This window comes from Chiloscyllium punctatum, chromosome 7 (assembly GCF_047496795.1).
Source record: "Chiloscyllium punctatum isolate Juve2018m chromosome 7, sChiPun1.3, whole genome shotgun sequence".
NCBI classification, from domain to species: domain Eukaryota; kingdom Metazoa; phylum Chordata; class Chondrichthyes; order Orectolobiformes; family Hemiscylliidae; genus Chiloscyllium; species Chiloscyllium punctatum.
This window is the reverse complement of record NC_092745.1, coordinates 36,647,501-36,660,636: the sequence shown is the minus strand read 5'-3', so window position 1 is coordinate 36,660,636 and position 13,136 is coordinate 36,647,501. Positions and strand designations below refer to the sequence as shown.

Below are 13,136 nucleotides of genomic sequence, written 5' to 3'. Positions count from 1 at the left end.
TCTCTGGCAAAGTGGTTGAGAGGACCTCATACCTATTGGACACTTGTAGAGGCTGATACTCCTATTGCCTCACTCGGTCATATCCTCCTGTTCCTTCCCACCGATCAAATCAGAAGACCCTATCACAAGTGGTGTGGCTGCCTCCTAGTACAAAGAACCTGGTAAACGTTCCTCTCCTTAATATATCACTGTGCATGTTTTCACCTCCGGTTCATAATCTGTGAGCCAAAGCTACTCAAATTTCCAATACTTACAGCAGGCATGTTTGTACTAGATCACTGATATTCAGGTACTTCCAAATGTCATTAATGATGGCAGCACAGATGCTATATATAATGAGTTTTGACTAATTAATTATGTTTACTTGATCTTAAATTTTACTAACTTTACCATAAATTTGTATAGTACGATGAGACTGAAGAATAGGAAAGAACATAATCACTTATCGGAGACTCCCCAACTTCTCTACAGTAAGGCAAAAAACCACTTCCAATCCCTCAACCATTCAATTCAACAATCAATTTCTAAATTAATGACAAGAAATGGATAAACTTCCACAAACAATAATCCAGGAAAAAATAGGTTTGACTTTGAAAAATATGGGTTAATGACGGATTTGTTTTTTAAAAGGCAGATTAGCATTCTTTGAAATAAGATGGTGAATGTGGGTAGAGCTCTTTGTGTGTATTGTCATTCAGAGCATGTTTGATAAAACCCCATATAATAGATTTAACACAATGAAACCCATGGGGATTAAAGGGCCGTTGACAGTAATAATGAATGGTCATTTAATGGATTGGAGTAAAACTATTCAGTGTCTAGATTAGAGTGATGCTGGAAAAGCGTAGCAGGTCAGGCAGCATCCGAGGAGCAGGAAAATCGATGTTTTGGGCAAAAGCCCTTCATCAGGGATGAGGCAGGGAGCCTCTGGGGTGGAGAGATAAATGGGAGGTGGGTGGAGCTGGGGAGAAGGTAGTCAAGAGTACAGTAGGTAGATGGCGGTGGAGATGAAGGTGATAGGTCGGAGAGGAGGCTGGATTGGATAGGTAGGAAGGAAGATTGGCAGGTAGGACAGGTCATAAGGATGGAGCTGAGCTGGCAGGTTGAAACTGGGGTCAGGTGGGGGCGAGGGGAAATGGGTAAACTGGTGAAGTCCACATTGATGCCCTGGGGTTGAAGTGTTCTGAGGCGGAAGTTGAGGCGTTCTTCCTCCAGGCATTGAGTGGTGAGGGAGTGACGGTGGAGGAGGCAGAGGATCTTCATGTCCTCGGCAGAGTGGGAGGGGCTGTTGAAATGTTTGGTCACTGGACTTTGGGCCTGATTGGTTGGTTTGGCCATGGGGCGTTGGGCTTGATTGGTTGACCTGCTGTGCTTTACCAGCACCACTCTTATCTAGACTCTGATCTCCAGTATCTGCAGTCTTCACTTTCACCTAAAACTATTGTCAATCCCTGGAGATGGAAATTAAGTTTTGGAACAGTATTCATTTTGATACAGTCATGATCTAAGTTTGGACATCAAGGCAATCACGTCTAAGTTTGCGGATGGCATGCAGGTTGGAAATGGTGAATTTGGATGATAATGTGAAGAGGACAGAGAAAGACTGATTTTTGGGCAAGCTTTCAGATTGAGGCATCAATCTTGGCAACTTGGTTATAGAATCATAGAGATGTATAGTACGGAAACTGACCCTTCAGGCCAACTATTCCATGCGGACCAGATATCCTAAATTAATCTAATCCCATTTGCCAGCACTCTGCCCACATTCTTCTGAACCCTTTCTATTCATTCAATCATCCAGATGTCTTTTAAATGTTGTAACTGTACCAGCCTCCACCACTTCTGCTGGAAGCTCATTCCATACAGGCACCACCCTCTGCATGAAAAAGACGTCGTTTAGATTCCTTCTAAATCCTTCGCGCCTCACCCTAAACCTGTACCCTCTAGCCCTGGACTCGCCAACCCCAGGGAAAAGACCTTGTCTATTTACCCTATCCATGCTCCTCATGATCTTTTAAACTTCTATAATGTCACTGCTTAGCCTCAGATGCTTCACGAAAAACAACCCCAGCCTGTCCCTGTAGCTCAAACCCTCCAACCCTGGCAATATCCTTGTAAAACCGGATCAAAGGTAGAGGACAGGCTGTTTTTCAGGTGGAGGGCTGTTTTCCAGACTGGAGGCCTGTGACCAGTGGAGTGCCACAAGGATCGGTGCTGGGTCCACTACTTTAGTCATTTATATAAATGATTTGGATGTTAACAGAAGGGGTATAGTTAGTAAATTTGCAGATGACACCAAAATTGGAGGTGTAGTGGACAGCGAAAATGGCTACATCCGATTACAACGGGATCCCGATCAGATGGGCCAATGGGCTGAGAAGTGGCAGATGGAGTTTAATTTAGATAAATGCGAAGTGCTGCCCTTTCAAGTTTCACAACATTTTTCCTGCAGGAGGGACATCAGAATTTCACACAATATTCCAAAAATGTCCTGTACAGCTGCGATATGATCTCCCAACTACTATACTGCATGCACTGACCAATAAAGGAAAGCATACCAAACACCATCTTCACTATCCTATCTACTTCTGACTCCACTTTCAAGGAATGATGAACCTGCACTCCTTGGTCTTTGTTTAGCAACACTCCCCAGGACCTTAGTATTAAGTCCTACCCTTATTTGCCTTTGCAAAATGCAGCCCCTCTCATTTATTTTAATTAAAATCCATCTGCCATTCCTTGGCCCATTGCCCTATCTGATCAAGATCCCTTGGTACTCTGAAGTAACCTTCTTTGCTGTCCACTGCACCTCCAATTTTGGTGTCATCTGCAGACTTTCTAATTATACCTCCTGTGTTCACATCCAAATCATTTATAGAAACGTTGAAAAGCAGGGAACTCAGCATTGATCCTTGTGGCACACCACTGGTCACAGGCCTCCAGTCTGAAAAGCAACCCTCCACCACCTTTGGTCTTCTACCTTTTGAACGAGTTCTATATCCAGATGGCTGGTTCTCCCTGTATTCCATGTGATATCACCTTGCTAACAGTTTACCATGAGGAACCTCCTCAAAAACCTTACTGAAGTCCATATAGATCATGTCCACCGCTCTGCCCTCATCAATACTTGTCGTTGCTTCTTCAAAAAACTCAATCAAGTTAATGAGAAATGATTTCCCACACAAAGGCATGTTGACTATCCCTAATCAGTCCTTGCCTTTCCAAATGCGTATAAATCCTATCCCTAAGGATTCCCTCTTACAACTGCCCACCACTGATGTCAGGCTCACTGACCTATAGTTCCCTGGCTTTTCATTACCTTTCTTAAATAATGACACTACGTCAGCCAACCTCCAGTTTTCTGGTACCCTCACCTGTAACTATTGATGAAACAAATATCTCAGCAAGGGGCCCAGCAATCATTTCCCCAGCTTCCCACCCTGAGTTCTAGGGTACACTTGATTAGGTCCTGGGAATTTATTCATTTTTGTGTTTTAAGCACAAACAGCACCAGCCCCTCTATTATGGACATTTTTTCAAGATGTCACCATCTATTTCCCCGTATTCTAAATCTTCCATGTCCTTCTCCACAGTAAATACTGATGTAAAATACTTGTTTAGTATCTCCCCCATCTCCACACATTGGCTGTCTTGCTGATCTTTGAGGGGTCCTATTCTCTCACTAGTTACTCTTTTGTCCTTAATGTGTTTATAATATCTCTTTGGATTCTCCTGAACTGTATTTGCCAAAGTCATTTCCCTCTTAAGTATATTCTTCCTGTCTTATACTCTTCAAAGGATTCACTTGATCTATCCTGTCTATACCTGACACATGCTTCCTTTTTCTTGACCAAAACCTCCATTTCAATAGTCATCCAGCACCTACTAGCCTTGCCTTTCACCCTCCTGAACCATACTGTCTCTGGACTCACGTTGCCTCATTTTTGAAGGCTTCGTATTTTCCAGCTGAGCCTTGACCTGCAAACATCTGCACGCAATCAACTTTTGAAAGTTTTTGCCAAATACCATCAAAATTGGGCTTCCTCCAATTTCAGACTTCTAGATTCGTCCATCGCGATTTGAAAAGTAATAGAATTATGGTTTCTGGCCCCAAAGTGTTCCTTCCTGTTATATTTTAAATGATGTCCTTCAACCAAAGAACAGGAGAGTGGGGCTAATTCATCATAATTAGAGAAACCAAAATTGTTCCCTCGTCCTGTTTTTTGGAACTAGGTGTGTGGAGTATAGTCTCTGGTAGCTTAGGTACTGACATTTCTGGGCGTGATGACCATATATTAGGTGAAAGGACCTGATGAAAGTCACCTCAACCTGAAATGTTAGCTAGCTGTTTCTTTCATAGGTACTGCTTGACATGCTGAGTATTTCCAGCTTGTTTTTTTTCTCTCTGGGTATTATTTGTTTGCTTCCCCCACCTTCCTGTTTCCATTTTTTTTGAATGTGTGTGAATAACTTGATTTAACCAAAAAAAAATTGTTCTGAATTTTCTAATTTGAAGTTTGCCAGTGATCTAGCAGCAATAAATATGGAATACTGTTTCAAATCATACTGTGGCATTAATGCAACCAAATGCAGGTTTGAACTGGCAGACAAAAACTGCATCTTCACTGAATAATGAGTCAGTACATCTGATTTGTGCGTAGTTTTATCGAGTCAAAAATCTGCAAATCTATTCTCATTTAAGATAAAACTTTGATCAGACTCAGGCACAGTTTTTGTTTAAGAAAAAATTCAAACTCCGGGTGTGGGCATTGCTGGCTAGGCAAGCATTTGTTGCCTTTTCGGTTATGGTCAATTGCTGTAGGGTTGACCCACAGTGATGTTGGTGGGGGACTTCCAGAATTTTGACCCAGCAGCACTGAAGGAATGGCAATATATTTCCAAATTGGAGTGTGTCATTTGGAGGGAAATTTGCAAGTGGTGGTGGTTGTCCCATGTATTTGCTGCCCTTGTCCTTCTCGATTGAAGTGGTTATGGTTTTGCAGGTTGCTGCCAAAGGAGCTTTGTTGAATTTCTACAGTGCATCTTGTAAATAGCTACAGCTGGTACTGATCATCGGTGGTAGAGGGAGTGGATATTTTTGGATGAGCTACCAATCAAGCAGGCTTCTTCCACCTAGATGGTGGTAAGCTTCATGTTTTGGAGCTTCACTCATCCAGGCAAGTGGGGAGTTTTCCATCACACTTCTGATCTGTGCTTTCTAAATGGTAGACAGATGTTGGGGAATCAAGAGACTAGCAGCAGAGTTTGTAGCCTCTGACCTGCTCTTGTAGTCAGTGTGTTGCGTTTCCAGTCAATGCTAATTCCCAGAATGTTGATAGTTGGAGATTGAGTAATGGTGCCACCACTAAATGTCAAGGGTGATAGCTAAATTGTCTCTCATTGAGGACAGCATTCCCTGAATTTGTTTAGTGTGGATGTTACTTGTCACTTTTTAGCCCAGCGTGTATACTGTCCGGGTCTTGCTGCTTTTGGATATGAACTCCTTAAGAATCTGAGTTGTTATGAACAGTGCTGAACATTGTGCAATGTTTGTTCACTAATGAAGGCACAATCATCAGCGAACATCCCTATTTCTGACCTTATGATGGAGGGAATGTTGTTGATGAAGTAGTTGAGATGGTTGGAGTCAGCCCATTACTCAGAAAAACTCCTGCAGAGATGACTAACCTCCAACAACCACAACCATCTTATGTGCCTGGTATGATTCCAACCAGTGAAAAGTTGTCCTGATTCCTATTGACACCAGTTTTGCTAGGGCTTCTTGAAGCCACACTTGGTCAAAGCTTTGATTTCCACGGTAGTTACATTAATCTTACCTCTGTTTGAAACAAGACAGTAATGAGTTCAGGAGTGGCCCTGGCAGAACCCAAACTACCTATCATTGAGCAAGTGCTGCTTGATAACACTGCTGACACCTTCTGTCACTTTATTGATGGTCAAGTGATAGGTTAGTAATTGGTCAGTTTAGATTTGTCCTGATTTTTGTGTATAGGACATACCTGAACAATTTTTCACATTGAGTAGATGCCAGTGTTGTAACTATACTGGAAGAGCTTGACTAAGGGCATGGGGCATTTTAGAGGGTGGTGTGTTGTCAGAGTTCATAACGTTTACAGTATTAATTACTTACAGCCTGCTCTTTTGAGATCATGCAGAGTGAATCAAATTGGCTGAATGAAGACTGGCATCTAGGATGCTGGGATCTCTGGAGAAGGTGGAGGTGGAGCTGGTTCATCCATTCTGGACTTCTAGATGAAAATGGTTGTGAATGTATTAGTCTTAACTTTTACATGAATATTCTGGGGATATTTATGGAACCACCTCATCCAGTGAGTTGGTTAATTATCCAGCACCATTCGCAATCAGATGAGGTACAACTGCAGAGCCCAGACGTGCTCTGTTGGTTGTGGAATTGCTTCTCTCAGTCTATTACTTGCTGTTTAAGCAGTTCTGTTTTGTAGCTGCACCAGGTTGACACTTCTCTTTCGTTTTAGCTACACCTGGTGCTGCTGCTGACATGCCTTCCTGCATCTGCATGGAACCAGAGTTGGTCCCTTGATGATGGTAAAATTGGGATTATGCTGGATCTTGAGGTTGCAGGTTGTGTTGGGATATGATTCTGCTGTTGGTCCACTGTGCTTCATTGCTGCCTATCGAAAGGAAGGCAGGTCTTTACCTCTATAAGGACTATGTGGTGGACACTCTTGCTGATTTCTGTCATGAACCTTGGTGAGGTCACTTTTAGCATACGATGTTTAATCAGTTCCTCTGGCTATAAGAAAATGTTGTTAAACTTGGAAAGAGTTCAGAAAAGATTTAAACGATGTTTGGTTCTGGTGGCTTTGAGCTATAGGGAGAGGCTGAATAGGCTGAGGACTTTTTCCCTGGAGTGTCGGAGTTTGAGGGGTGACCTTATAAAAGTTTATAAATCATGAGAGGCATAGATAGAGTGAGTAGCCAAGGTCTTTTTACCAGGTTAGGGGAGCCCAAAACTAGAGGGCATAGGTTTAAGGTGGGACAGCAAGATTTAAAAGTGACCTGAAGGGCAACCACTTCATGCAGAGGGTGGTGCATGTGTGGAACCAGCTGCCAGAGGTGGTGGTGGAGGTTGGTATAATTACAACATTTTAAAAGGCAACTGGATGGGTATATGAATAGCAAAGGTTTAGAGGGATATGGGCCAAATGCTGGCAAAAAAGACGAGATCAGTTTAGGATATCTGGTCAGCGTGGATGTGTTGAACTGAAGGGCCTGTTTCTATGATGTATAACTCTGATTCAGTGACTGATGTATTTGCAGCCAGCAGGTTGGTGACGATAGTATTTTTTTTCCCCTCTTGGTAGTTTCCACTTGCCGAAGACCCAGGGGCAGCAATGTCCTTTAAGACTTAACCAGTCGCGTTGCTGCTGAACTGCTCATGGTTGGATTTGAAATCTCCCATCCAGAGGTTATTCTGTGCACTTGCCACGCCCAATGCTGCTTTCAACTGTTGAATCAACATATAGATGAGTTCTGTTTCATCAGCTGAGAAAGTGTAGCAGGAGGTTTCCTCACCCCTGTTTGACCTAATGACTTGAGACTTCATGGGCTCTGGAGTCAATGTTGAGGACTCCAGAACCACTTCCTCCTGAATATGTACTAGTGTGCCATTGCATCTGGATATGTCCTGCTCATGGCAAAGGACATACTGTGGGATGGTGACATTGGTCTCTGGGCTATAATCTGTAAGGTTTGCTTCACAAATATGACTCGTCAGGCTGCTGCTTGATTAGTTTTGAGGCAGCTGTCAATTTTGGAGTAGACCCAGATGTTAGCAAGGAGGACTTTGCAGAGTTGACAGGATCTGTTTTTTGCTGTTGTCATTTCTGGTGCCGAGGTCAATGCTGAGTGGTCCGTCCGTTTTTATTCCTTTTTTGCAACATTTTGATGAATGTTATGACTGAGTGGCTTGCTCAGCCATTTCAACCTCATTAAGTGGTTTAGTTATCATTATTGATTCCTAATTTCTGATTTTGAATTGAATTTAACTTCCACCATCTACCATCGTCAGGATTTAAAGCCAGGTCCCTTAAAAGTTAGCATGGTTTCTAAATTTATGGTCGAGCATATTTCTTGTCAGATGTTGGGTTAAACTTGACTAGAAAATGGTGCTAGAAGTAGGCATAACGTATTTGCTGTTCTGCATGCTTTATTTAAGAGTAGCAGAATTCGTACAGTTCATTTTGCCATCACTGCTTTCCAATTTTGAGGGGTTTCTGGTTTGCAGTAAGGGTTCATTGTTAATGGTTGCAAATGAATCCTACAAGTCAACTAATTTTCCACCCCTGTTAAACTGAAATTCAGCTGTATGCTTGTGTAGTGTAAAATGCCAACATTTTTCATTGGATTCCATAACTGCATAGATTAGTTAGGTAGCATTGTTTTGGTAGGAGAATGCCGTTCAGAATAGATGACCGTTTCTTCTTGCGAGGTTGTTTTGATGTTGCACCCAGGCTATTTGTTTGCAATGGAGCTGCATCAGAGGGATATTGCCAATAATTTCATGCCACTAGAAGCAGCCAGCAGGGGCTGAGTCTCCATAGCTGTGCAGAAAAAATGATATTGAAATCATATGTGGAAATTGAATGCAAGACTAATTACAATAGTATGCAAACAGGAGACTCATTGACTCCTGTTTAAGTGTTTCAGTTAATGATTTTACTCTGGTACACTTGCTAACGCAGTTTTGAACAGAGTCTTGAGGTGGGGTACTTAAAGTCTTCCTCAGAACATCTGCTAAACATAGGAATGCTCAGGTTGCTCAGGGAATTAGAACGTAGCTTTGCGAATAAAAGTGGGACAAGGAAAGTAATATTTTGGTGAAGTTAACTGGTTTCTGAGGTTTTAAAGGCCTTTCCGTTATATATCCGAAACCACCAGTGAGACTTTCTGAAAGTTGAGCATGCTTGCATAGCTGAACCAGATCTTTGGTAAGTCCTTGGCTTGTACTGTTAGTTGTGTGTGTTTGACATGGCTGTCAAAGTCTTCTGCCATCCCTTGATTAGTGAGCAGACACTCAGCCAATAATCTCGCTGCTGCTTATCTAGTGGGTGGTTTCTATTTGTGGACTTCAAAGTGAGGGGATAGTTATGAAGTTTCCTGCGCTTGTTTAGTCTGTAGACCAGTACTCCAGTTGACTTGATGTCTTTGTTGAGGGTGAAGGGGTAGAACAAGAATGAGTGAATGTGGAATTTGTCCTCACCTAACCACCAGCGAAGTACCAGCCTGTCGGCTTTTTTTTGTTGTATAATAGTTCATGATACTTGATCATCCCCTTCACACACTAGTAGATTGAAGAATTGAAAACAGCTGCACATGTTCCACATGCTTTTCTGACCTGCACAGGCGTAGAAGTCAAACTGCCATGGCTGGATGTATGATGAACCTGCAGCTGCTTAGATCTATTTTAACTTTTCAGCAGTGACAGTTTTACTCAGTTGCTCAGCAAATTGCCTCTGAGTTTTCGTACCTTCAGAGGAGCTGGGAGAGCTTTAACTTTTTAAAAAAAAAGACCTGAAATAACTGTGGATGCTGGAAATCAGAAACAAAAAATGCTGGACAAACTCAGACTTAATAGCATAAAACAGTACAGCACAGGAACAAGCCCTTTGGCCCATGACATTGTGTCGAGCGTGATGCTAAATTAGACTAATCCCTGAGTCCATAATCCTCCATTTTCTTGAATGTTCATGTGCTGACCTAAAAGTCTATAAAACAGGGCTGTCATATCAGCCACATGGCAGTACATTCCAGACTCCTACCACTTTGTGTAAAAAAAATAATTGCCCCTTGCATCTCCTTTGAACCCCCCCACCAACCTTTAAATGCATGCCCCCTAGTATTAGACATTTCAACTCTGAGTGGGGGAGAGAGATAATTTTGACCATCAACTCTATCTCAGCATCTCATAATTTTATAGACTTCGATCAGATCTTCCTTTAGCTTCTGCCTTTCCAGATAAAAACAACCCAAGTTTTTCTAGTCTATCCTTATAGCTCATACCCTCTAATCTAGGCAGCATCCTCTCAACTCTTGGTGCAACCTCTTCAAAGCCTCCACATCCTTCTTGTAATGTGGTGATCGGAATTGAACGCAATACTTTGTGTGGCCTAACCAAAGTCTTACAAAGCTGCAACATGTCATCCTGACTCTTGTACTCAATTCCCTGACCAATAAAGGCGAGCATGCCATTTGCTGCCTTTAGCACCATATCTACTTGCGTGGTCACCTTTAGGGAGCTATGGACTTGAACCCCAAGATCCCTCTGTACCTCAATGCTGTTCAGGGTCCTGCTGTTAACTATATACTTTTCCTTAACATTTAGACTCCCAAAGTGCAGCACCTTACACTTACCCAGATTAAGCTCTACCTGCCATTTTTCTCCACCCATATCTGCAACTGATCTATATCCTTTGACAACTCCATCAATCTTTGTATCATCTGCAAACTTACTCACCCACCCATCTACATTTTCATCCAAGTCATTCATATATATCACCAGCACAAGTCCCAGTACTGATCCCTGCGGAACACCACCCTTCTACCACCAACCTTGAACTTCCAAGTGCAAGCCAATTCTGAATCCATGCAACCAAGTCACCATGGATCCCATGCACCTTAACCTTCTGGATGAGCCTACCACGAGGAACCTTGTCAAAAGCCTTGCTAAAATCCATGTAAACAGCATCCACTGCTCTACCCTTAATGTTATTCCCATTCTGAGGAAGGTTACTGGACCTGAAATGTTACCTCTGATTTCTCTCCACAGATGCCACCAGACCTGCTGGGCTTTTCCAATAATATATGTTTTTGTTGGTGCTTTATACTAATAGCTTTGTGGGAACATTGGCTTTTGGATGCAATTGTATGATTTCAACCGAATTTTCTTTTTCAAAGAATCTGCAGAGATTTGTTATTCATGCACATATGGAGTTGGTGGCCTTGAAAGAGTTGTGCAAGTTCAGTGTCTATTGTTACTCTGGATAGTTACAGTTAACTCTTATTTCACTGACCTATACTAAGCATATTGTTAGCTACTTGACAGAATAGTACACCAGAGAAGATGGCTATTCGTCCTATCAAGTGCTGGCTTTCTTAAAGAGCAGTTCATTTAGTCTTTCCCTTAGTTGGTCCCCATAACCCTTCAACTTATTTTCTCGTGCATTTATCTTTGAAAACAACTGTTAAATCTGTATTGAGCTCCCGATCAAACAGTGAATTCCAGATCCTCATTTGTGGAGTAAAATTTTTTTCTCGTGTTGCTACTGCTTCAATTGCTAATCAGCTCATTTATGCCCGCTGGTTATCAACACCTCCGCCATTGGAAACAGATTATCTTTATCGAAACCATTTCTGACTTTAAAGAGCTCCATCAACTTCCTCTTGATCTTCTGTGCTCGAAGGAGAAAGCCCCAACATCTCCAGCCTGTTCATCTCTATATGTATTCACACATCCCAATATAAATGTGTTCTGTACTTTTTCCAAATCTGGGACAATGTCGATTGATCCAGATTGTGAAATATTTGAAACCATTACTGGTTCTAATGTAAATTATACTTTTCAATTTAATGTATACTAATTATCCAGTTTAATTGAAATAAGTTAGTCAAATGCTAAACTGATCTGTCACTCTTGCCTGCAGTCATTGACTTTTATTTTTTTTGACAGAGAGTAGCAAAATGAAGGAAGCCACATGTGAAAAAGTTAAAGAGAAGAAAATCACTAAACCAGTGCGGAAAGTGCAAAAGGTTGCTCAATCACCAAGCCCTGACGCTAAACCGAGTGAGTGAACCAGATTTTCTATTTAAGGCTAGCTAACTTGGTTCTCTTTGCAGACAGTGTGCATGGGTAAAGCACAAACTATTCTGCTGATCCTTAATCTTGTGCAGAGCCTTAACCTGCACAGATATTTGGAATCTTCTTAGAAACCTAAATAATTCACAACTGTTTCACAGAGTGAAACTGTTTCACAGATTTTAAGTGAATCTTGTATTAACATAATTATGCATCTACTCCATGGAAATTGATCTCACCGTGACGAGGTGACTCAGATTGCACATAAGTAAACGATGAGTGAAGGCTCGAGCCTCATTATATCTATCTCAAATTCAGTAATCAAAGTCTTGATGAGTAACACAATGGAGGATATTGATTATCTACCACCTTTGACTATCAGCAACACAGGAAATATGAGCACCATACTGACTAGCTTTGACCCTAACCATAGCTGTTGTTGCATTTTTTAGACATTTGGATGAAGGGAATCAACAAACAAAATTAAACGTTTGTTACTAGGGGTTGCTTAAATTGGTTTTCTGCGGTTGTATGTTATTTGGACATTAAGTTTCATTTAGCACAAAATATTAGTTTAAGCTGGATTTGATTATCAGATGAGATTGTGAATTCTGCTGTCTTTTATGTATTCTATATATGAAGTAGAGGTCTTCCACAAAACACAGTAAGGTGCTTGGTTGAATTTCATATTTCACTTGATTAAATGTCAAATGACAGGTTATAATAATTCAGTTTCTTTGGACAGGCAGAAGGTAGTCTGCATTCAACACCATGTGGTGTACAGCTCTTTCTTAAGGTCTCAAATGTGCAGATGGTACAGCAATTTGTTGTGTGATCCTTTTGATATCTTTATCCTTTCAGTAAAGGTTTGAATTGGTCTGAAATCCAAATGTGAGCTATCAGCACAGCCTTGTCTCTCGAGATGCATGAGATATTAGTAGCAAGAGACTCTCAAAACCCCACATTTAAACCAATACGGCATTTGTTTGTATTACTCTGATGTTGTTTGTAATCTTAAATTGCTTCCACCATTATAAAGTTTCCTAGTGCTGAGTCATGTTCAGAACGACAAGCTAGAATTTCAGGTGAACACCCTGTGTGATTTACTGATGTCCAGTGACACAACTATCAATGTCAGTAAAATTTTTGAGTTTTCAATCTCAAGTGACTAATTGAGATAGGCAGTCATGTCAAAGCACACTTAACACACAGTAGTTGTGTCAGAATTTGAATATTTTTGTACTGGGAATCCTGCTGAGCAATTTGTTTAAGTCATCGAACT

General features: G+C 41.5%; 1 protein-coding gene across 5 annotated transcripts in view; it reads left to right on the top strand.

Moving 5' to 3' along the window:
- cep350 (centrosomal protein 350) overlaps nt 1-13,136 on the top strand; it is a 166,295-nt gene that overhangs the window by 50,184 nt on the left and 102,975 nt on the right. For all 5 annotated transcript variants that reach the window (XM_072573397.1, XM_072573399.1, XM_072573394.1 and 2 more), the window contains exon 8: nt 11,729-11,842. In XM_072573397.1, coding sequence (XP_072429498.1) covers nt 11,729-11,842 — 114 coding nt within the window. The remainder of the gene's footprint in view (nt 1-11,728; nt 11,843-13,136) is intronic.